This window comes from Gymnogyps californianus, chromosome 1, assembly GCF_018139145.2.
Source record: "Gymnogyps californianus isolate 813 chromosome 1, ASM1813914v2, whole genome shotgun sequence".
Classification (NCBI taxonomy): Eukaryota; Metazoa; Chordata; class Aves; order Accipitriformes; family Cathartidae; genus Gymnogyps; species Gymnogyps californianus.
Window position 1 is genome coordinate 218307446 of NC_059471.1, and position 25470 is coordinate 218332915.

Here is a 25470-nt window from a genome sequence, read left to right on the forward strand (position 1 = left end):
CTGCTTGTGGCTTGCACAGCAGAAGAAGCCTGGTTCAGGCCCTGGCAGTAAAGGATTTTCAACTCATTTTTCCATATAGCAACCACTATTTACTCTAGCTGTTTTTGCTGTAGAGCTTTGACAAAGGAAGTTTGTAATCTTTCGCAGTGTTCAGAATTTTAGACTGATTGTTTGGGACAGCAATTTGTTAATTCCTCACCGCGTTCAAGGGTGTATGTGATTTTTGTGGATGATATCTTGTGCCTCCTCCTTCCCCTTCCTCTTTAATAGGCAGCCTTATAAAATATCTTACCAAGATGCTTAGTTTGCTTTACAGGTAGGACAAGTTTTTCTCCCTTCATAGCCCGGTCTGGGTGAGGCTGCCTCATCCCCCCTTTAGCGGGCAGATGTGCAGGATTGGAGGGAAAAAAACCTACTTTAGCTCCCTCTCAGTAAACCAGAAGAGCAGCATGCCATATGAGAAACTGTGCCTGAGTCACTGAAGCCCACACCAGGGTTCATATGTTTGGCAAGCTTTGCTGCCTGTCTTCTGTGTCCGGAGCATTGACCACACCATAGCTTAGCAGGTAAATGTTCTTCGCAGAGACTCACGGTAGGTGATTACCATTGCTGGATTCCTCCTCTCAGCCTTACGGTGCCTTGTGCAGTACACACGCTGTTACAGAGAAGGAAGAAAATACAGGCACGAATCGATCCTTACAGACTTGTATAGGCATTCACCCATGAAAGGAAGTCTTCGTTTTTTGACAGAAAAGTCGTCAATTCAATTGGTTAGACATCAAATAGTAAGAGCAAGAAAGGAGATGGGAGGAAAAAGCATTCAAGCGGTGGACTGACAGAGGACAGTGATGATGGAGGATTCATTGGAAGAGAAAGCAGCTTTGCAGAAAAGGTCCAACCGCATCCCAGGCCACGATGGCCCGAGGGCAGCCGGAGGGGTGAGGGCAGGGATTGCTCCCCTCTGCTCAGCGCTGGTGAGACCTGTCAAGATACTGGGGCCAGGCTGGGGCTCACCGGTGCAGGACAGACATTGCAGTAGTGCAGGGTAATATTACCAAGATAAATGCAATTATTTTTTCTTCTGTTGTTAAAATGGCATTTTAACTGAGTAGTGTTTTTCCTGGATGGATGGCTTCCATCCAGGAACCTTCCAAATATCAACCATCCATAAACAGGCAGATCTGGATGAGATATGTTTTAACCCCATCCTATCAGTTTAATTCTACCTGTTAAAGATTTCACACAGTCAAAAAAAATGAAAACAAAGTGAAGATGTCAAGTGGCACTGGAGGTGCATCCAAAGGTTTTTTTTTTTCCAAATAGTCTTAATAAGTATATAGGTATAATATAAGTATTGTCCCCAAGCATTTAAAAATCTGATGGCTTAAGGACTTCTCAGAAAAACAGAAAGTAGTAGCAATATTGAAATTTGGCATTGAGTGTTTAGAGAAGCTACTTATCAGCAATTTTGGCAATATAGTCAGAAACTTAAGTCTCCAGAAAAGTTAATTTGCAATCTTGATTTTTGGTAGGTATTAGAAACAAAAGTTATACTTCATGGACTGCTTTAGCTTTTCATCACATCAGGAAAAAAATATTGTCTGTCAGCTAGTAGCTAGAACAGTTTCGAATTGTTTGCTGTCTCAAAGCAGTCTTCATATTTCTTTGGCGTGCTGGACACCTCAGAGAGGTGTCAGGCTCTTTTGAGTTTTAGCAAGAGGAAAAGCATTATTACTAATTTTTCAGGAACTCATACAGCTGCAGTTGGCTGATCTTCCCAGGGTCTCACTCCTGCTTAGCCACTCTTCTCCCACTCCGAACTGCTGAAATTCAGGAGAACGTGGTCCGTCAAGCGGTGTATTAGGCGGTAACCGTAAGGCCATGCACCCCTTAACAGCACAGGGGAGCCCAGCTATCTTGTGATCTGGATCTGAGCCGCACCGTTTCATTTGTGTGCATTTCATTAACTTCTTATATATTGTGTCATAAATTCCTATGTGTTGTCATCTTCTGTTAAACAGTTTCCAGTTGATTGACTGCTCTTATCCATATGTTGAACCTGCATGCAAATGTCATTCACTAACAGCACTGTATGTTGACAGTGTGTCTTTAAATGCCGTATTCAGGGTTTTTTTCCCTATCTGCACATCTTCCTCCAGGCAGTAGCTAGTGTTTTGGGTAGACATCCTGTGCCATAGATTTTTGGCTAGCTGTTTACCAATTAGTTTTGTAGCACAGTGACAGCAATTAAAGTTAGTATTTTAAGGTCTCCCTGGTATTGATGTACCCTGCTCCTGGATGGTATCTGAGGAGGTCTAACATTACATCAGGGTCTCCAGGTTACGTTCCAGCTACTTCCCAAGTGTAATATGAATGTCATCTGAACAACAAAATGCCTTCTACGTTGTGTTTGTGTGACTTAGCAAGAGCTGAAAACTTCGCTGTCCAAGTAAAGTTTGAGAAGCACCGTTTTTCACTAGAAAGTGCTGCCGTCGAGGGTACATCACTTAGGGGTGTGAAAAGACCACTTTTCCACTTGACATTGCTATGCTGGCAAAATCCTTCTGTGAACTTCCATTGGTTCGTTATGTGTTTCTTACTGTCTGGAAAGGTAGTGTTTTACAGCACCAGATTTATGAAGATGATATCTCAAGTTTTAAGTTAAATAAAATTATATTCTGTATAACAAGTCCCACAGCACCTCTCCTCAGGGATTTGATGTCCACATTGTTGCTTTGACTCGGGAAGTCAGAGACTCCCCGATAATTGCACAAGAGTCTAATTCTCTGGCCTTCCATTTTAGAGATCCTTAGACTGTGATAGCTGGACAGTGCTGGTGGTTCCGTGTTCTGATCCTTAGACCGTGATAGCTGGACAGTGCTGGTGGTTCCGTGTTCTGCTCTGTTTTCTACTGAATGGACCTTCTAAAGTGTGTGCTTGAAGTTTCCTTGTCTACCCCTCGCTCAGATGATGTTAGCCAGGGTGGAGGTTCTCACTGTCCTAGTGCAAGCGTTTGACTTCCAGTGCCAAGTGAAGCTGGGCCAGCGATTCCGCAAGCGCTGTAAGTTGGCATTGCCAGAGAAAGAGGCAGTCCTGCTTTCACCTTCTTACTGCTTGTTCTGCCCATCCAGCTCCTCTTGAATCTTTGCCTGCGGAGATGTTTGTGTGGTTGTAAGGTGACATGGACTCGGGAATTGATCCAACTGAAAACACCTTGCTTTTATTTGTATTTTTTGCCAGGATTGTTTTCAGCCTGCTCAATTCCTTGGTTTGGGTTGGGTTTTTGTTTTGCATGGACTTGTGCAATGATAAGGGAGGAGAAAGGAGCAGAAGATAAGTGGACGAGTATGAGCAGAGAGAAGGCGGCAGTGCCATTTTATATGTTCTTAAACTGTTTGCAGAACTACAGTTTGTGGTGTTTTTTCCCTTTCTTTTCCTTGATCTGTAATTGAGGGCCTACAGTTAACATGAAAATATGATAATTCTGTATCCATTTCCTTCTGTTCATGCATGACAGAGGAGTGCTTTGTTCATGTAGCTCGGATTTTGTTGTTTTGGAGAGCTGTGCCATCAGGAAAAAACCTTGCTGGCACATGCTGTTCCTCCATACTTCTGTCCTGAGTTTGACAGAAGCAGCACTGCACAAGGAAGCCTCCAGATTCAGCAGCCCATGGGTAGGTGCAATGTAAGTGAAATAATCTGTTGTCTACATTGCATCTTTACAGCCCTGTCTCCTCCCTGTTTCTGGACTCTCACAATTAGAAATACTAGAAGTCTTCATCGGAAACCTCTAAGGAGGTCCTTCCAGCCTGCTTGTCTTTCAGGCACCTACATTTTGATATCCTTGGACAAATCTGACATCATGCAGATGGATGACAGCATATTCTCTTTGATCGGTGTCATTTGATCCTGGAATGTCTCTGTGGATTTGTGAAAGAAATAATATTGACTTTAAATAATTTACTTCTTGTATAGCAAGAAAGCTCAGATATGGGTTGCTTCTTGAAGCATTTTTAGTATCAGGACAGATAAGCGGCATCAAAGAAGTCTGTCCTCTGTCTGCGTGTTATTAGTATAAAATCTTACCTAGAAAAATGCGAAGAGGCACGACCGCTGTGAGAAGACTCTATGTCTGATTTTGCTGGCATGTACTGGGAATTTATATGAAGCAGATCCAGTTATTGCGGATATCTCTTCTGCACTTCATCTTCTCATGCTTGCCTTAGTGACAAAAAGTACAGCTTCTGTTGTATAATCTTCACGGAGCAGAATTAGCCTGTCTTCCTGATTCAGGTCTGGAGGAGAGAACCCGCTATGGCTCAGCTGGAGCACAGTGAGTCACTGGGATCTCAAGCCAAACCCCACCTTTGGGTTGCAGAGTGGGTTACACCATTCATCATAACCTGACACGGTTTCCTTGGTATTCAGGAGAATGTGATCCCTGTTATTCTGAAGAGAAATCTGCTTGTCCTGGCTGGACCCATCTCTTCTCCCTGGCAAAGAACGCCCAAGTGCAGACCATGGCTTGCCAGTGATGTCTGCAGAAACCCCTTGCGAGCTCTGTGCCACGGTGGTTGAACTGATCTTCCAGTTTTCACCTCCTGTAGCCAGGGTATCATGTAGCCTTTTTGTCAGTGTACCATGGGTAGTGATCATAACACAGAAAAAAAACCCCTACACGTTGTCCCACTTTCTTCTGTTGCTTTCACGGGTAACAAACTACAAGAGTAAAAAGGGCATATTCTTCATGCCGTCTTTACTCTAAAGGAACGGTAGCTCCCAGGGCTAGATTAGACTAATGCAGGTATCTTTCTCTTGTAATAAAAATTGTCCTATTGCAAGATCAATCCTCAGCTGAGGAAAGCTTACTGTGAATACCTCAGTGAAGTGACTATTGATGTTGTGATCCTTGAAAGATCAGACAGCTTGGTCTGTTGATAGTTGCAGAGTCCGTTGTTTGACTACCGTCTTGAATAATCAAGCACAAACTTTCTTTTACTGTGACTGATTAGGAATATCCAAGCCAAAGTCACACTCTTATTAGGTATGTTTTCAGCAGGTTTTAGAAAATTACATTTTGTTGACATCCTAATATAGCAGACTTCCTTAAGTATTGACCCTACAAGACTTCAAAAATTCATTCATAGCATAATGCAGGTTGGAAGACCCCTGAGAAGGTCCATCTGTGTCCGCAGAGCAGGTCCCATTCAAGTAGATTGCTCAAGGCCTTGGCTAGATGAGTTTTCACTGTCTCCAGGAGTGGAGACCTGTCTGGGTCCTCTTCCAGTGTTTGAATCACCCTCAAGTGGAGATTTTTTTTCCTAATACCCAGTTGGAATTTCTCTTGTTGCGTTTTGTGCCTCTCATCCCGTCACGGGACCTCTGAGAGCAGCCTGGCTCCATCGTCTCTCCCCACCCCACTAAGTGGTCGCAGACCACAATAGGGTCTCCCCTTCGCCTTCTCCTCTCTGGGCTGAGCAAGCCCCACTCTCAGCCTCTTGTCCAACCTCATGTACTCCAGCCCCGACCATCTCAGGGACCTCCATGGGACCTGCTGCACTATTGCAATGTCTCTCCTGCGCTGGTGAGCCCCAGCCTGACCCAGTATCTTGATGGCTCTCACTGGTGCTGAATGGAGGGGAGCAATCCCTGCTCTCACACTGCTGGCTGCCCTCAGGCCATCAGGGGTACAACGCTGACTCCTGATGTAACAGGTCTGCTAAGGGCCCTCTTGGCCTTTTCTGCGAGCTGTTCCTGGCTAGTAGACTCCCACCCCGTTATGCCATCCCCCGTGCAGGACTTTGCGTTTTGCCTTTCTTGAACTTCTGAGGTTCCTCCCGGGCCATTTCTCCAGCTTGTCTAGGTTCCTCCCCTCCTGCATATCAACTGCTGCCCCCCAATGTGGTATTGTTCACGAACTTACTAAGGGTGTGTTTTTTCCCATTTTCAGGTTTTTAATGAAAACACTTAGCAGTACTGGTCACCAGTATTGACTCTTTTTTTTTTTTTTTTTTTTTTTTTTTTTTACTGGTAACCTCTGCTGTTAGGCCTACGTGGTCCTTGAGCCTAGTAGCAGGTTATGTGGGAGGGAAGTCACCGCAGAGAAAGCTAAGAGTTAGTACTTAGACAAAACAGTCCATCCCGATGTGCGGAAAGTCAAGCAGGCATGGGAGAAGGTCTGCATGGGTGAGCAGGACACTCCTGCTTGAGCTCACGCATGCACAGACAGCGCTGAGATGGTGGAGCGGGGATGGAGCACCCGGAGCGGCAGTGAGAGGCTGCCCGAGCAGGCAGGGATGGTGTTAGGAAGTCCAAAGCTCAGCCAGAGTTGAACCTGGCAAAAGATGTGATTGGCAGCACAGGGACTTCTCCAGGGCTTCACCCTGGCAGGGCCCTGTAGTTACTTGTGATACGCCTGAGATGTCCCTTGGCAGTGATATCAGCGCACACATGGCGTCAGGAGGAAGGAGTGGCCGTCCAAGGGCTGGATGAGCCTTGGTAGTCTCCCCGCACAGTGGGGGTGTCTGAGCTGCTGGCAAGCAGCGTGCTTGTCGAAACAGCAAACCTGGCTGGTGAGCAGGTTCTTCGTTCCCTGTGGAAGGGAGTCTCCAGCCACACTCATCTGCCACCTCCTCTTCCGTTGGTTTCAGGCTCGGGTGACTCTGATGGCTCACTTGAGGAAACCTGTTCCTCCTCGCCTGTTACCACCAAGCCATTATCCCTGTCCTGTAAGTGCACATCTCCTGGTGGTGAAAGAGCTTTTCCCATGTTCCCAGCTTCTAGCCACTCCCGACTTGGGAGTCTCCATCCTCTAATTCCTGTGTAGTCTCTGGCTAGTCCGTCTTCCATGCAAAATTAGGGTCCAGGAAACCCTGACCGTTTCCATGGTCTCTGCAGAAAACCCCTGTTGAAATTCTGTTCATCCAGAATACAATATTACATTGTCTTCTCACCTTCACCCATAACTCCCATCACCTGGCAGCACCGTCCTTGATGAGAGTGCATCTGCTGCCGGTGAGGGACATTATCTCCACCAAGGAGAAGCACCACGTGCTCCCTGCTGCCCAGGACCTGGTTGACCGTGCCCCCTCTCAAGAGCTCCACGTGGGTTGAGGCCTCCCATGTGCAGATATAGTTGCCTCAGCTGGTGGTGGGGACCGTGCCCTCTTGCCTGTCACCACTGTGGTTGCACCGATCTTGCAGTCCCATGCAGCTGGAGCGGCACCTCCACACCCCCTTCCATGCCCACTGCCTCATTAACTGCCAAGTCCCAGTTTGCCTGGACCAGTTTGCCATGTCCCACTTGTTCTGTGGTGCCTGAGCATACGTGATACAGGTGCTCCCCCGCAGCGGTTGGGCAGGAGCCCAGCGCTCCCTAATCAGGAGGCAGCAAACAGGAGCCTGGTTTGTTTGCAGACAACAAACGACTGCTAGATGAACCGCCTCCTGCTTGCTGGCCCTGCGTCTTGCAGTCTTCCTTTTCCTGTAGAATAATTCAAGTTGCGCATATGGGCAAGTGTTCTGTCCGTGAATTCCTGACGAGTGTGTCATTTATCATTGAGAGTAAACACGCTGCTGAGTTGCATGTGGTCAGAAGAGTTTGTGTTTGAGGTGTGACTCTCTTAAGGGAGATGCTGAGGGTAACGCTATTGTACTTCAGTCCAAGTAGGTAAGTCCTGCGGGTGTCACAGCTTTCATTTGAGGAGTCCATTACAGAGTGTTCCTTTTCTTGTGAATGTCCAAGTCCATCTCTTTGACAACAGCCTCAAGACAGGAACTGATCTCTTCCAGGTTTACTAGGTGCTTCTTAATTCACCAAATTTTGGTATTGCTCTTCTGATCTTAGCAGATTATTTCAGTTGGGGTTTTTTTGCCTTTGAATTTCATTTTCTGTGTCCCTCAGTTCGCAGGAACAGTAATTCCTGTGTTCAGATGAATGATCATGCTTCCCTCTCTTCAGTACCTCTCTCTGTGGCCATCCAACTCCCCCCGGAGCCCATTATTATGGCAGTCCAGGCAAAAAGAGCAAACCTTCTTATCCTTGCTTACTGTGTAACTCCCATTTTTAATTAATAAGGCCCATAGGCTCAACTGATACGGGGCTTGGGGGAGGATGTTGATACAGAATAAAGTCGAAACTGCAACGGAGGGCTGGGATTTGTCTTGCTGTGCTCTGCAAGGGAAAGAAAATACATACAATGCAGGAGCGTTAATAAGTAGTTTTCTTTGGGGCTGTGGAAGTCATAAGGGTAGGTGGAACTTCAATAGGTAAAAATTCCTCTGCTGGAGGAATTGGCAGGTAGGTTCTGCACGAAGCAACAAACAGGCTGAAATACCCACTGTACCCTATCTATGGAGCTTCTGATTCGAAGAAAGGAAACTTGCAGGTAAAAATGGATGTAAGTGTTTGGGGGTTTTTATTGAAGTTGTGCAATTGGTTAATACTGTGGGAATACCCAGATTGCAGTCAAAATCTGGGCTCGTCATCATGGTGCTGTGCAAACGTGGGGTGTGTGACTGATGATGCAAAACGAAACACGCAAGTGTAGCACAGAGAAAGGGAGAGGAGAGATGGGCAATTTTATTGTTACAGAGACTGCCAGTAGGCATAACTGATAGATATGAGCAGCTGGTTTTTAGAAGGTATAAATGAGGAGAATTTTATTAATCTTGATGAAGCTGTTTTGGTAAATTGCCAATTGACAGCTACCTGAGCTGTCATCAGCAGACTGAGTCTTAGGATTTGAAAGAAGGATTTCAGTAGTCATATCCAAGCACAGGGAGACGAGAAAAGATGCTTGTAGACTAAATGAGCCAAGAGGGAATGGACAGTTGCTTTGTTAGTGGAATGGAGATGGCAAGATTGATGTATTAAGACACAGCAGTGATCAACTCTACTGCGATGGTCTTGAGAAGAAGGTTCAGGAGTTTAATTTTGATGCTGGAAAACTAGAAACCAGTGGAAGAATTGGAAGAGATAGGTTGGTAGAGAGACTGGCGAGGAAAAAGGTCTTGGGAACCCAGTTTTTTGAACTTTTGGGTAAACTGGATGTCGGGAAGAAGAAATTACAGAAACCAGATCTGAAAATATGGTCTTGAATGAAATACTTGGCTTCGCAGCTGTATGCTGGGTAGATTTTTGGACAGCGCTAGTATTTTTGCCATAATAAGGGACACCAGAAAGGAGAGAAAGTCGGACATTTCAGACTTAGTAGGAAAACAGCAGTATTATTCATGGGAAAAGCCACTAAAAATGGTGATGTGGAATTTTTGTTTTAAGTCAGGCATACGTCATACTCAGCATGGCATCAGAGAGGACAGGATGAGATCTGTTGGAAGGTTATTAGAGCAAAGCTGGTAAAGAGTCAACGTAAGGATTATGGTTGAAGTTCATGTGAATAGATAACATAAAAATGAGCGTTCAAGGGGAGAAGATATGCACAGAGCCTTCTTATAAAGAAGTGGAAGGCAGGAGACTGTTCATTTTCTCCATGACTCATCTGAAGAGTGATGGAAGATTTTATCACTGCTGAAACCTCCAAAGTCTTTTTCCTTTTAATTAATGTTTGGTCAGTTATTTCAAAAGCAACTGAGAATGCATTAGTTTGACTGATTTGACTGATTAGTTTGATTGATGTTAGACATCTAGCAGTTTGCCTGGAATGAAGACCGTAGAAATTTGAGTGAAAATGGTTGGGTGGAAATGAGACATCGAGCTTGCAGATGAAGCCAGGAAGGGAGAAACTGGAACGTATCATTTGTAGATGGCATACTTGGTTTGCATGCGGTCAGGGAAGGGAGATAAAGTGGTAGCTTGCGCTAAGAAAAGGAAGTAGTCTGGAGTTGGCATAGAGCAAGGAGGCGAGGTATAACAGCAGCATTGTTATGTCATCTCAAAGTCTGAGAAATTATTTAGTGTAAACAGTAGTAAGACTGTAAGAATAGGAAATGGTAGGAGAAGAACATGTTGATAATTATGCAAATGCTACTTCAGATGAGATAGTGTTTATGACTGATCTGTTCCATGTTTTCCAAAGGTATTTAGGTTTTTAGTTCCATGGGCAGGGTGTATATACTGATGCAAATTAAAATGCATCTCTACCTGTGCCTAGGGCAGTTTGTGTACTGCCTCTGGCTTCGATTATGAAATAGAAGGAAAGGGCTTTCCCTTCTTGAAAAGCCTGTGTTACGCAAAGGTTCTCGAACATCCTCTTGTTTTGAATTCTGTGATATCAAACAAGGATTTTCTTTCCCCCTTTCTTTCCCTCCAGTGGCTTAATGAAGCAAAGATTATTCAGAGACTTGTGGAACTGATCCATTCAAGCCAGGATGAGGACGTGAGTATGACAAGACTAAGTTTTGTCTTTGTGGGTAGCGGGTCCTGTGAGGTCCAGAAGACTCTCTCTGTCTGTTCGATAATGCCCAGGTGACTTACGGAAGGAGATAATGAGGGATGATCTGAGGGTGGACATCCTGTCCTCTGGTCACTCAATGCCAAAATGTTTTGTTGTATATTTAATCTGGTTTTGACTTATTTTACTACCAATTTCTTAGTTCATTCTGCTGCTGCATCAGGTCGTCTCAGTATCTACAGTCAGCGGTAACTTACTTGGTTTGAAGTAGGAACCCGCTATTTGAAACAGGCTGTTGAAAAACTTTTTAAATTAACCAGTTCGCTGTAACTTTAAATTCTTTTTAGACCATAAGTAAGTAGGTATTCAGTTGTAAAATCTACAAGATGCAGTTCTCTGAGCCCATGAAAAAGACATGCTGAGTATTAAATTTTATGAGTGCCTTTTTTTTTCCTTTTTTTTTTTCTTTCAATAATTTTCACAAAACATCCAAGCCAGGAGCTTTAGGTCCGGATTTCAGTTTCCTACGCTATCATTTCGCATTTGGGTGTTGACTGCCGTCCCTGATGCTGAGCAGGAAAAACACAAGCAGCATGTTGATCTCTAGCTGGCCTCCTTTGGCTTGGATGGGGATGGGGGCACTTGTTAACAGGTTCCTGCGAGTGCCAGCAGCAAAGCGAACTGGATGGCACAGGATTCTTTTGGTGTAGTGTTAATGCCAACGCTATGATTCCCTCATCTCATCACAGCAAAAATTGCCCCTTCTGAGAGAAAAAAACGGGAAGTAACATGCTGATTTGTGTGCATTCAGCAGTGCTATCTTATGGATAAATGCTAAATTACAGCATAAGATCTTATACATACAGTAGCTACAGAGAGTCTTTGATAGCCAGAATGAGACAATTAATTTATCAAAATACTACTTTAAAGCCTTTTAATACATAGTAATGAGATTGTAAAGGCTTTTATCAAGCCATTTATTTTTCTTCATGCAGAAAGCCTCCTGAGTAGTGAGAAGTAAGAATGAAATACTTGTATTTGAAATTTGCAAGTTAACACACTTGGTCAGGAAGATAAAAGAACCCTCACTTTCTGAAGTCTTTAACTGCTTTTAATTGTTAAGTTCAGGAAGACCTCCTCTTTGATTTCAAAATCTGTTAATGCTTCTAATAATTCGCATCAATGTCGTATTTAACAGATGAATAATCTAGAGCATGGTAGCACTTGTTTTGAAAAATTCTGTTTTATTCAGTTTCTTGCATTCCCAGCTATGTTAAATTTTCCCTGACAGCCAGAATGAGCCAGGTAGAGATGTTAGCACTGAAATGTGCTCTATGTCATTGTTTACAGAGGCAATCAAATGCTTCCCAGACCCTGTGTGATATCATAAGATTGAGCAGAGACCAGAGCAATCAACTTCAGGATATACCTGAGCCTGATCCACTTCTGACAGCACTGGAATCGTAAGTACTTGTCAGAGGACTGTTTCTAAACTAATTGCTACTAATATTGTCACTTACTGATAGCTCTCTAGAGACAGAAACTATGCATGTCAAGCCTTTGCTTAACTCTTGACATTTGTGCCAACCATTTAATACTGTTTTTAAATTGTAGCGTCACTTAACCGCCTCTGAGATTTCTGGGTTTTGTAGCTCTGTATGAAGGCAGGAGATGGGGATTAGTGATCCCCAAAGCTCACAACCTAATTCAAGACAAGGCGATACTACGGAGTGTGTTAAAACACTCATAGTGAATTTGGAGAAGGGTGAACTGCAATGGCAATAGTTGAGGGAAATCCCACAAAGACAAATCTTAAAATTCCTGTATTGATGGTGTTCCTTGGAGGTTTAAATTGGATTTTCTTCACCGAAAGGGTTGTCAAGCATGGGAACAGGCTGCCCAGGGAAGGGCTTGAGTCACCATCCCTGAAGGTATTCAAAAGACGTGTAGACGTGGCGCTTAGGGACATGGTTTAGTGGTGGACTTGGCAGTGCTAGGTTTACAGTTGGACTTGATGATCTTAAAGGTGTTTTCCAACCTAAATGATTCTGTGATTCAGTCATACTTGGCTAATCAGTGGCTCTTATTGCCCACTGGTGAACGTGTTGCACCGTATAGACGGGTTTCAGATCATCAAGTTGCTGTTCTTCAAAATGGGAAGGCAAATGCTGTGACAACAGGAGTTTCTCACCATAGTAGCTCGTATGTCACCGTGTGCTTTGTTTTGTACGGGGCATTATCAGCTTGCCTTCCAAGCTTTGCTGAGGTCTGCTTACACACTCTGAGTGTCCTCTGGCATGCTGTTTTTCACTCCAGAGTCAAATATCAGTTGTAGATTTCTTAACTTACGTGAACCTTGGGTTGCCTGCGCTTCCACAGAGATCAGGTGGTGCTGAGCTATGGCCTGATACATCTCACCAAAGATTGTCTGCCTGCCTGTTACTTAGACTCAATCATCAATCTCCCTGCTTTTATTCTCCCAATTTGGTTGAACCCTGAAAGAAGTAAGCCTGCGCACTTTAAATGCCTCCCTAACCCTCCCTGATCAGTCAAAAAGTCATTCCATTTATTTGTGGTGTTAGGGCTAGACGGTGACAATTCAGATCTCTCTCTCTATACCATCCCTGTGGATCCCTTAATACGCTAGAGTTAGTGTCAGCTACTTCTTTTTCCTCAAAGCCCTGTCACCTGTGACCATGATGAGCTCTCATCATGTCTCAGAAACATTGTGCAATGCTTTAATTAGAGGTGGCATGTCACAATGCAGATACCTAACTGGTTTGATCATTTTCTACCTTCTGATTGATAAACTTTGCAGGCGAGATTTGTAAATAGAGATATTATTGTCTTTTATTAGGCCTGGTAGTTTGGCTGGAAAAAGTAGAAAAGCTGTTTTGGTTCTTAAGTGTTTTGTCATGTTTGCAGATGATGTTGTATAACTTACGTGAAGGTAGTCTGTCACTAAATAATTGTGGGGAGGGGAATCTAGTGATCTCCATCATTTAGAAACTGTTGGGGTGTGTTGGGTTGTTCTAAAGATGTAATCTAGTGATAAATGGCACTAGTGTACAGTCAGCAAAAGAAGCATTTGTAGTATTTCAGCTTTTCTAAGTTACGTTTGATAGAAGGTGTTCTCTTGAAAAAAGGATGTAGGGATGCTTGTGATCCCAGCTAGCGGTGCGGAGCACTTCTTTTCAGAACCTGCGGTTGTATGTCCAGACAACTTGCACTGAAACTTGGAAGAAGTTTTTTCATTTGAAGTTTGGTGGGTTTTTTTTTTAAATCTGGAGTTAACTTCTCTACTATTACTGAGGGAATATATTGATGAGGAACTTTCAAAGAGTGTTTTTGTTAGGAGTTATTTCCCAAATAATGTTAAGTATGAGTTGTGTACCAGAAGATGTTGATTTTTCAAGTTTATTCCCTTGGCATTGTTTCTTTGCTCTTTGTAATGTAGTTTTGAATTATTTATGTTAGCATGTTTAATGCTTCCTATATTTGCTTCAAACCTAAAAACATTTACTGGAGATTCAACATGAGATTGAAACCAAAAAAGGCTCTTTTAGGCCTAAAGGTGCCATTTTGACAGAAAAGGTATGAAACAAGAGACTTGCAATGAATAGTATAGCATCTATAACTAGGGCTTAAAATTCCTCTTTTACATGTTTTTGTCGACCCAGAGCTTTCTTAATTTATGTGACATTGCTGTTATTTTCTCCTCATTCTGAGCTGTCAGTTCATACATGAATATCAGGGGCATCTGTTGGGTCAGGAGCCAGTGTGTGTAGGTGAAAGCAGGACGAGAATCGTGCTGCACACAAGCACTGAAAAGCCACGGTCTCTGCAGACGTGCACAGGATCTTCCACGGGCTTGACATGTAACTCTGCCCCTGCAAGGAAATGCTCTTTCTTAAATGCTTCATTTCCCACTGCACCTGCAGAAATAAGGCAGATCTGGCCTTTTGTCCCATGGCCCGCCATAATACTTTCTTATCAAATAGCACAACGTTGGATTTTCAGTGTAGATTGCATCCCTGATTGCGGAGCCTTCAGCATCTCATCAAGCCTGTACCAGTTTTGAGCCCTTTAAAGTTTGGAGATGAGCCTCCAGCGTGGTCATTTCACCTGGAAGGCCCAGGACCTTTAATGAGAGTCGTGGTTCACTGTGGTGGGCCGTGGAGAAAGCGGTACTTTCAGACTTTTTTTGGTAATTTTCAACTTTCTCGGTAGTTTTAGACTTTCTCAGTAGTTTTGGAGAGGGATGTGGAACCCTGCTCTGTGGGGGGCAGAAGATTGCTGCCCCGGTCTTTTGTGAGAGCCTCTGTGACACCAGTGGTATAATTTAAGCAAGTTTCCTTGATTATACAAAGAATTATACAAAGGTGCAATTTGAAGTTTGGCTCATACTTTACTCATATGGTCTTTACCTTCTTCCCCCTCTCCCTTCGCTCTCCCTCCCAGTCGCTCTCACTTCCCTGGTGTTCTCTGTGTATGCACTTTGCATGTTTTCAAGCACTACCTGTAACTTCCAGGAGATAAATAAAAATGGTTTTGCACTTTCAAAAAGCATTTCTAAAAGTCAGTATACCACTTCACTGCTTAGAAGAAAAAATATTTTGAACAAAAGTGATTTTTTGCACGACTTACCTTTCTGCTGAAGGTCACATCTCATTACTTTTCTTGGCCAATTTTTCCAAGCATTACTGGTAACCTTTTTTGATCTTTGGATAACTTTTTTTAAATCTATGAATCATGAATTAATGATCAGCTAGTGCAGCAAGAAGGAGCCGTGATCAGGGTTATGGAATAAATATCAAAATAACTGTTGGCTGTATGCAATGAAAGTGAATTCAGTTAATCACTATAAACTGTTACTTCTTTTTCCTGACTCTGCCTCTTGTGCTTGTGCTGATGGAGTGTATTTAGATGCTACTTATTAAAATAATTTTGTCTCATGCATTATTCATGTATTTTACATTTTTATCTCATATTTTATTTATACAAATGTAAATGAGATTTTTTTTTCAAATGTTAGAAAATAGTAAAAATTAGACTGTGAACTTGAGTAATACTGTTTTTAGCTGGGCATGTGACTTAGCAAGTCAAGAAAGGCACTTGATGAGTAGTGGATTTTGGAGAACTGTCATTAACATCCGCAGAATTAGCATGGGGAAGGAATCTGAATACAGAGGTGGAAGCAGGCACTGCTGCAGTCAAGTAACTGTAGATGAGTAACAGTGCCAGCCTGAACCTCGTATTCCTCGTATCTATTATTCATTTAGCATGGCAAATAGTAGAGAGAAAAGTGGGCTGTTACCTTTGTGCTAATTATTCTTCAATTCTAAGGCCGTGTTAGAATAATTTTTAATGCTAAAAAGGACCAACGTCATCATTCATTCTGACTCCAGCAGTCTTCAACACTTCACTTGGTGAGGCCCCAAATCTGTCAATATTTGGAAGGCATCTTATCTTGGTTTAAGGGCTCAAAGAGATGGTGAATTGATTAAAATATTTCAAGGACTACCAAAAATGTGCATATTATTTACAGTTTGCAGTTGCTGGCCTCCATTTCCAGGTCCTGGATCTTACTATGCCACTGGCAAATGATAAGGGTCGACTTCCACTGTTTGTCTGTCTTCTGCGATTCTGATGGATAACTTTAGACTATCAGCTAATAGCTTCATATCGTCTTTAATAAATTAAATTGGCTGAGTTAACACTTGGGTTGTCTTCCAATTTATAACTAAGAGGTATATCCTGTTGATAAAGGAGAACAACAATTTGGTGTGGAGTCTAGGTGTTTATAACCAGGTCTTGCCTTAATGATGAGTAAGCAAGTTCAGAAACCTGGTGTAGAACCATTCTTGTCATATGAGACTTTAGAGAGGAATGTCTTTATTCTTTCTCAAAAAAACAAAAGAAAAGAAAAATTGCAGCCTTTTTTTCCAGAAGACCCAGAAGCAGATATTTTGTGATTAAAGCAACTGCCAAATACTTCTAATTCTTGTACTGCTAATGTGTGTGTGTTGATCAACAGGCAGGAATGTGTGGAGCAACTCCTGAAGAATATGTTTGATGGAGAACAGACTGAAAATTGCATAGTGAATGGAACACAAGTTCTTCTAACATTGCTGGAAACAAGGCGCTCTGGGTAAGTTAGCACTTGCTTCCATAGCAAGAACAATTTTAGGAACTCCAATCTAGTTTTACTTAGGCAAAAAAGGAAATTTTTTGGCCTAGTGTAAAGTGCTGTCTAGAAATGAGTACAAGAAAAGCTGTTTGGTTATTGTAATGCAGTAGCTGTACCTCATGGCTGTTGTACCAGTTGGCAACTGGGCCCTTCTGTGGGCTCGTCTAGTTCTCTTGCACGTGTATAGCAAAGTCTTGTCTGTAATCGCAGAGCTCTTACAGCAGAATGGATGCAGAGTCGGGGAGGAAATGATACATCATGCATAATCTGTGTGGTGATGTGTGCATAGATATATATATGGCTGTATAGTTTTAATTTTGTTTTTTAAAATTATATCCGCCTTTTATTTCTTTTTATGGAGATAGAGGAGAGAAAAGGCAAAAGAGAGTTCTGGGGAGGAAGGGAGACATTTTTTAAAAAGGAGGAAATAAGGAAGAGTGAAGGAGATAATGGAAGATTAGGAAGAGGTACTGGAGAGCAGGACAGAAGACGGCACTGGGCAGACAAGTTGTTAGTCAGAAAATCATGTGCAGAGTTAAAACTGAAAAGCTGAGAGACTAATTCTATGGTGTCTTCTGCCCAGGATCTCTGAAGATTTATGAGTTGGAGGCTTAGGGGTTCCTATCTAGCCCATTCCTGCCTTGCTGGAGTTACATTTCATTACTGAAATGAAAGCGTTTCTTTTATTCCAATGTGAGACTGCTGTTGGAACGGGCTAGTAATAGTAGTTGTAATTTACTGCTTGCCGATAAAGAGGTATGATTATAAGCACAGCTACGTGCCTGCTCAAGGTTTTCATCAGTTAGTGTATTTATGTACATCTTTTTGAACACTTGTGGAAGGCTTACAGTTTTTAACAAATGTTTATGGTTAACTCTTGCTGATGTAATTTACTTTTCAAATGTTTGGGAAGTTTTAAAAACCAGGAAGCACTTCAGTAATTTGTCTTTGTCAGCTCTGCAGACAACTTATTCTCTGTCTTCCCACTCATCTCATTCACAGTTTTGATTATGTGCATATCATCTTGTAAATGATATATTAATATAATGTAGTTATGTAAATATATTCAGTAGCTGGAAATTATTATTTTTCATATTCATAGTTACTTCCCAAGAGAAAATGACCAACATGGACAGTGTGACTGGAGACCACTTCCAGATTTTGTCAAATCTTAACTGTTGTGCTTTTCTTCTGTACAGGGTGGAAGGACTGATGGACTCATACACTCAGGGATTTGAAAGGTCTTACACTGTCAATAGCAGCATCTTACATGGTATTGAACCAAGGCTAAAGGATTTCCACCAGCTGCTGCTCAGCCCTCCCAAGGTAGGGCACCTCGGCCTTCCTCAGGAGCAGATGGCTCCTGGCCTGCCTTTCAGGGTTTCCCTTTCCTTATACACAGGCTTCCTGGATATTTTCTGAAAGCGCCATATGCTGGAACAGGCAAACGTCTTTTGAAGAAAACTGCCCGCTTAAAGTTTTTAATTCAGGTGCTTAGGGACTAGGCAGTAGGAATTTTGAAAGCCATTGTATTTGAGTAAACCCAGGAAGGAGAGAGACGTTGGGACTGGTGGCTTGTGTGAAGATGGTTAAGGGGTGAAGAGAAAGGAGCTTTCAGTTAGTTGATATTTTGATTTCAACCTTCAGTTTTGGAAGTAAAAGTCTCACAGTGGTCGCATGACGCTGTGTGGGAAGACGGTTTAGGTTTACCTGCAGAGAATATTTATGAAATGAACTAGTTATGTTTAGTCAAACCATTGTGCATATACACTTGAGGAAACGTTGATCTTTGAGGTACTCATTATCTGTTTCTCTGATAGAAAACAGCAATCCTAACTACAATTGGTGTCTTGGAGGAGCCACTGGGGAATGCTCGTCTTCATGGATCTCGTCTAATAGCTGCTCTGCTCCACACAAACACTCCCAGTATTAATCAGGAACTATGCAGACTCAGTACCATGAATTTATTACTTGTGAGTAATACAGTGTGACACTGGGAATGGGGGGAGGGGGAGGAACTTTAAACTGGGAACATTTTTGCTTTCCTTTTCATCTGTTCAGTGCAAGGTAGTTTGTTTCATGTGTGCCAGTGTCTAATTATTTTTCTAATCTGCTGAAAGTAGGAACATCCATCCTCAGAATAGCTTTTGAAATACAAATACAGTTGCTTAGTATTTTGAACTGAACCTCATGCTTCAAATTTATGGTTACAGTAGTTTAGTAGTATGCAATATAGTCTGGGTATTGAGAAAGCTTGAGTATGTTGTGTGTATCTTTTTGTCTAGTTGTGAACAGGGACATGTTCTGAAAACTGCCAATATAACCTGGGCAGTCTTTCAGAAAATTATGCTTAGAAATTATTTAGTTAATATTTTTCTTATGATTAATTCAGCCATAGAATAGACAACTTTTTTTTTTTAGTATCTCTGTGCTGTGAGCCCTAGCTGTGTACGAGAGTATTTCCAATGGGCTCAGTTTATAGGAAAGTATACGTTAGAGCAGAGCAAACAGAGCACATTCAGCTATAAGTGGATACTGAGGCATATAAGTAAAATTGTTTTAGTGGAATTGCTGATTAAACAACTAGTTGGGCAGTGTTCTAATAGCATTTGATTGTTAAAAATGGTAAGATGTATCTAGAGTGAATTTTTTTGTTTCTCATTTTTTTCCAGGACTTATTTTTTAAATACACATGGAATAACTTTTTGCATTTCCAAGTGGAATTGTCCATAGCAGCTATTCTCTCACACTCTGTGCAAGAGGGAAAAACTACTACTAATGACCTAGAAAGCAAAGAAGAGGTGCTGAATGGAAATGTGGCCACAGAGAACTTAGAGACTCCAGAAAACAATACTGAGAATATCATGGTTACTCATGTAAGTCTGGTCGTGTCACCTGAGAATTTTAGACTGATTGATTCAGCCTGCATATGCATTAACAAGAAAATGGTGTGACGAACTGTTCAAGAGCATGGAGTTTATTTAAAAGTGTCTAGATATAACTTGGTTCTGTCAGTTCTGGATGGAAGTGTATTTGCTTTTGTACATTTGTTTTTAGCATCCAATTGCAAAATAAACATACCACCCATCTCATTTGATGGGCTCATGAATCCATTTTTATTTAAGTTTTTTAGTAAAGATGCATATAAACTTTGGACAAAAAAAAAATAATAGTAACTACAACTAGCTAACTACATTTTAGCTTCTGCATTGTGGCCCTAATGATGAAAACTTTTTGTTGTGTTTGTAAAATGAGAACAATGTTCTTCATTACTGCTCATGTGAAGCCCAAAAACAGGCTGAAGATGTTTATAGGTATTGCTGTTTTCCCTGGATCCTCTGAGAAAAAAATTGAGAAAGAAGAAACTTGAGCTCTTGGGAAAGATAAGTGCTGAACTTCGAGTTCTTGTTCAGTAGGAGTGAAAGAATGAACAAAAGTAACTATAGTTCAGCGCAGACTTCCTAAGGCATGAGTCTTTCTTTGGCAAACTTTTGAAATGTTCTTCCTATCTCTTTTTTTTTTTTTTTTCCCCCTCTAGCTGTTCCAGAAATGCTGCCTAGTGCAAAGGATACTGGATGCCTGGGAAGCCAATGACAAAATACAGTAAGGGATTTCAGGTTCAGAAGGTCTTTGTTCTAGGGCTGCAGATTTAGAATATTGCCTTGAAATATTCTTTCAATTATTTGGATAATTTATAATTTAATGATGTCTAAAATGATTTGGATTTTGATTGTGATTTCGAAGTAGGATTATTTGCATGTTAAAAACCAAGTTCACCGAATAGGCATATAATTTGAAAGCATGATTTTTTTGTTTGTTTTATAACATCTCAGCCCAAACACACAAGATGATTCTTTCTTGCTTTCTCAGGAAATTACATAGCATATTAACTTTTTTCTCTTTTTTTTTTTTTTTTTTAAATGCATAATTATATTCTCCCTAGAGTGAGCAGCTGTGTGGAAACTGAGGTGGGCAAGCATTTTTGCCCCAGATTTGCCCCACATTTAATATTCTAACTTTATAAAACACTTGGATTTCATGCTGATTGCAATGATTATAGGAACTAAATAATTAAGAAAAGCTAAAACATATTAAAGTGAAAATATTATCTAGGCTTCTGTTTCTTTGTCTATCTAAATGTTTTGGTCTTCCCTCACTATTTTGAGCTCTTTATGGCTTCAGAGTGCTTTGTATTCCCACGGTAATTGTTTTAGGCTTACTGTCAGGCCATAATTGGTGGGTTGGGTTCTGGTTTGATTTGTTTGGTTGGGTTTTTTTTGTTTTTTCCCCTCTTGCAACCCCTTGGGCTGTTGATAACAAATTTTGCTGATAGTTTTGTTGCACAACTATCATTGTGCACAGTTTTGTAGGTAACAGAAATATCTGTGGTTGCTGCTTAAGAGTTTTCCTAATTAAATTAGATAGGAACTAGAGCTCATACATATTTCATGCCAAACAGTTCCAGTCACCACATTGGAAAGAATTTTAATGGCAAGAAAAAAAATCCTGAGTTAACGAGAGGTATCTCAGATGGTGTGCTTTAAGAAGTGTGAGTTTATGTGAAGATTGTGGTATGCATTCAGTGAGGAGATGGAGTCAAGCACTGGGAGCCCCAGGGTCAGAGATTCCAAATTGAGAGCTTGGGAATTATTTCTTAAAAATCATCAGCAAGAATGGTGGTAATATATTTTCCTGTTGGAACATGGAATTTCTCCTTGGGTTCTCTTAGTTTGAGTTATTCCATATGTTCCTGATAAAGGACTTTGTAACTACTAGAATTTAACTTTTAGGTAACCCACATAATTCTTTTACTGCAGTCCATTTGATCTGCCTAGGTAATTAGAATTTAAAATACAGTAAGTCTGGTCATCAATGTGAGTTTATAGGAAACATCAGTTTACTGTAGCACATCTTTGTTTGCCTTCCTAGTCACGTAAATGCAGTAACCACCAATTGTGGCATGGTTGATAAAAAGTATTTGAAAGTGTTGAAATAAAAGTTAATTTTGCATGTTTGCTGGCTGCGTTCCGGCAGTGTGTTAAGGACTGCTCAACTCAGAAAAAATGTTGTGTAGGTCCTCCCAGAGTAAACAACCGAAGCAGACAGATACAGCATTGCTGTACACTGCTTTTATCACCGCACACTTTAAATTTTTGAGAAAGCAGAGCTTTGCAAGTTTGCTGAAAAACATAAATTTTTATAGAGAGCAGTAGGACAGAGCTGCGTCCCTTCGCCCCATCTTCCCACGGGTTTTGTCCTCCAGAGCTCTTGTGCAGCTCTTCGCAGGGCTTCCATCAAGTGCTGCTGTAGCCTGTCGCTGGGTGTGCCGGCGTGGTGCTGTGGGTACGTGGGTGCCCCGTGTTCCCGGCTGCCCCGATGCCGGCGGGCTCCGACCTGAGAACGCGGGTGCCGGGGGGTGGCTCTGGGCTCGCAGCAGGACTGGTGCAGCCGAGGCGCTCAGCAGTGCCATGGATCTGGGCTGGGGCTGTTTGCTCTCTTGTTGGTTTGAGGTGTGAAAGAAATTGCCACAAGGCTCTGTGCAAAAGGCTGTAGCTTTGCATTGGGAACTCATTTCCAGGCGTTCGTTCTATTTGAATAGTTCTGAACCCTGAATTTGGGGTTAGAGTGCTGTCCTTATTATAGGACATATGTACAGATAGAGTTTGTATTGGCTTTGTACTCTGTTTTTTGGTACAGGAACTTGCAGAGGGGTAAGACAGGTTTTTTTCCCAAACTGTCTAGTCTCCTCACCTGCATATGTTCAGCTCCAACATTAGGGGAAAGCCTGAAGTAATTTCGGTATAAACTTATCTTTTTTAGAGATTCAGGACGTGATGATTACACTTTTCAAGGGGTGTGGAGGTCATTAAAAAAAAAAGCTTAAAATGTAGCTGCAAGTGCATGTGATCAGGAGAGCTGATACTGTCTGATGGCTTTGCTGTATTTGACCTGTCAGCTCTGACTGCTGCACACAAATCCCCCCAGCAAGGGTAGCGAAGAATTGACATGAGCACAGCATGCCACCTCAAAATTAACTCTGATGTGTTTGGTGTCTTCCTCTCTCCCAAGGAAAAATGAAAGTCTTTATTATGCATTGGCTCTGTTAGCATCTAGGAGAGAAACCTTTGTTTTACAGCTAGAGCCTCAGTAACACGAGGTGGAAACTTCTTGTCATCCTGTTTGTAAGGGGTTTATTTTTGTTTAGTTTGATTCTGACCCACCAATTTTATTTGTGGTGGCTTGAGTGCTTGCATGCTCCTTGTGCTACGTCAAGAAGTAATAATTTCTGAATTTGACTTCAGGATTTGGGATACTTTAACATGCATGATGTTACAATGAGTAAGAGCATTGTATGTAAGAGTTTTGTCTGGGCTTCTTTTCAGCACCTGCCAGGTTAAAGGCAGAAATGCTATTTCCAAATGTGGTACTATGAAATTTCTTACCAGGAATCTGCTGCTGGGGTTTACATTTTTCTTCCCAAATCTCATCTGTCCTTCTTTGGATACTGTGGAAAGCAGAATTATTTCAGGCTCTTCATCCCCTGATTTTTAGATTGCTTCTTTGCTATCCAGTGAAGGAGAACCAATGAAGATTCAAAGAAAAGTGTCTTAGAGACTGCTTGGACTTAGTGTTGGCTGCTTCTGGTTTTTTGTAAGGGGAAAATCTCATGGTGTAGATTAGTGTCTTTTGTTCTCTTGAATTCATCTGCTTAATACTTCAATTGCAAGTAAAACTCTAAAGCTTTTTCAGTAGTAGTGATGTAAATTCTTATTGCTGTGAGTTTTCTTTATTGGAAATTATAATCAGATAATTTATTTCTGCAATGGTCTTTCAGCGTACCTGATTAGCTTCCTCTTTGTAGCTGGCTTAAATTTTATCTAGTGTATTCTGAACTGGATGAGTGATCTCTTCCCTCTCAATACATGAAAAAGTGCAGAAAGGTTCATTTGTTCTGGGGAGAGTCATCCTGTGCCCTGCCTGCATGAGCAGAGGGCATTCCTGCTGATTCTCTGCTGCATCTTCTATACTAACCCTGCTTGGAGTAATGTGTACATATGTCAGACTGTTGCAACAGTGGGGAGCTCTTAGCATGTCTAGATTATGAAAGCGGTTATGACTGTGACCCTGGGATTCCTGGTGCCTGGTTATGTTGCTACTGGCTGTTTTCTCTTTTCAGGGCAGAAGGTGGAATGAGGCGAGGCAATATGGGCCACCTCACCCGGATAGCCAATGCTGTAGTACAGAATATGGAGAAGGGCCCCATGCAGACTCAAATTAGTGAGTTCATTAAAGGTACATGCTCCTTTCTCCATTCCTTTTTTTTTTTCTTCCTGATTAAATAACCCTTGCAGGCCTTTTGGAAAGACTTTTATTGCATGTATTTCATGAGGGTCCCTTTTATAATGAATAGAATTTCCAGTTAAATATCGCAATTTCCCTTAACTTAAAAAAATGTCTAGACCAAATCTGGTTGCTCTTTGTTTTCATACCATTACATTGCAATTGTTGGAGCTTTGTTTTTGCAACCAGAGACTGAAGGTATCCTTTTTGTGCTAAAGAATGCTTCTTTTCTTCTGGGTTTATGTGTGCGTTTATAGTGCTTATTTACAGCATTCTAGGGTGGTGTTTGTACGTGGTGTTTCTCTACTTCCTTATTCTTATACCTGTCTGAGAGGAAGAGAGACACCAGAGTAAATGATCACAGACGCCCTACATCTCCGCTTTGTCGGAGATATTCACGTTGCCAGGCTTTGTCCATCGTATCTTCATTGGACTTTATTTTGAGAACTAGTTCTATCTGACATTTTTGTGTGAGAAGAAATAAGATTTTCCATCTGCATCTATTAAGGGAAACAATGAGCACAAATATGACTTGAGTTTCCATTTTTGGTTTCTAATGAGCATATCAAATGGTAATATAGTAACTTGGTGTGTTGTCATACCTACCTGAAAATGGAGAAGTTACAAATAATTTAGTAAAGACTGAAAGTTTCACAAGCCCTGGTTATTTCTCTCCATTGTTTTACTGTAGCGGGTCTGGCTGGGATGAAGATAACTTTATTCAGAGCAGCCGTGCAGTGCTGTGTTTCGGATTTGTGACTAAAACGGTGTTGATAACACACCACCCTTGTAGCTATTGCTGAGGAGTGCTTGCACAGCGCCAAGGCTTTTTCTTTTATCCACTCTGTGCCCCCCCAGCGAGTAGACGGGGGGTGGACAAGAGGCTGGGAGGGGACACAGCCGGACAGCTGACCTGGACTGACTGAAGGGCTGTTCCGTGCCATGTACTCAGCAGTAGGAGCTGGGGGAACAGTCTTTCTGAGGTAGCTCCTGCTCAGAGGCTGGCTGAGCATCAGTCTGCTGGTGGGAGGCGGTGAGTGAGTGCCTTTGCATCACTTGGTTTGGATTTCTTTTCCCTCTTTTCACCGCTTATTAAACGTCCTTCATCTCAACCCATGAGTTTTTCTCACTTACGGTCTTCGATTCTCTCCCCCATCCTGCTGTGGGGTGGAGTGAGCGAGCAGCTGGGTGGGTGTTTAGTTGCTGGCTGGGGTCAGCCCACCACAATTACCGTGAAAGAAAAGGAAGAAAAAAGTAGAACTTAAGTCACATGTATGCTAGTTTTCAGAAAGTTGTAGTAGAAGTTTTGTATCTTTAGCCCACTGTAATTCCACAAGCGAGTTAAGATTGTTAAGACCAGTAATACCTTATTGGTTGGCCTAATGACAGATGTTCCTTTCTCTGCAGAATTTACCATTTTTAGAAAATCATGAGTAAAATGTAATTCACTTTGCAGAGCACTTACATAATGCATGCATTACTTAGCTCGTGCAGGTGTATGTGTCTGCTCAAAAACTTCCAGGTAACCAGTGGGGCTAAATGACTGGCTTTGATCCCTTCTCATTGAGTTGTGGTAATCTTTATGGT

At 42.0% G+C, this 25470-nt stretch overlaps 1 protein-coding gene across 1 annotated transcript in view; it reads left to right on the top strand.

Moving 5' to 3' along the window:
* PPP6R2 (protein phosphatase 6 regulatory subunit 2) overlaps window positions 1–25470 on the top strand; it is a 106456-nt gene that overhangs the window by 56862 nt on the left and 24124 nt on the right. Inside the window, 8 exon segments of the mRNA XM_050901326.1 lie at window positions 10272–10337; window positions 11703–11815; window positions 16390–16503; window positions 17742–17868; window positions 18363–18515; window positions 19215–19418; window positions 20081–20145; window positions 23720–23835. Coding sequence (XP_050757283.1) covers window positions 10272–10337; window positions 11703–11815; window positions 16390–16503; window positions 17742–17868; window positions 18363–18515; window positions 19215–19418; window positions 20081–20145; window positions 23720–23835 — 958 coding nt within the window.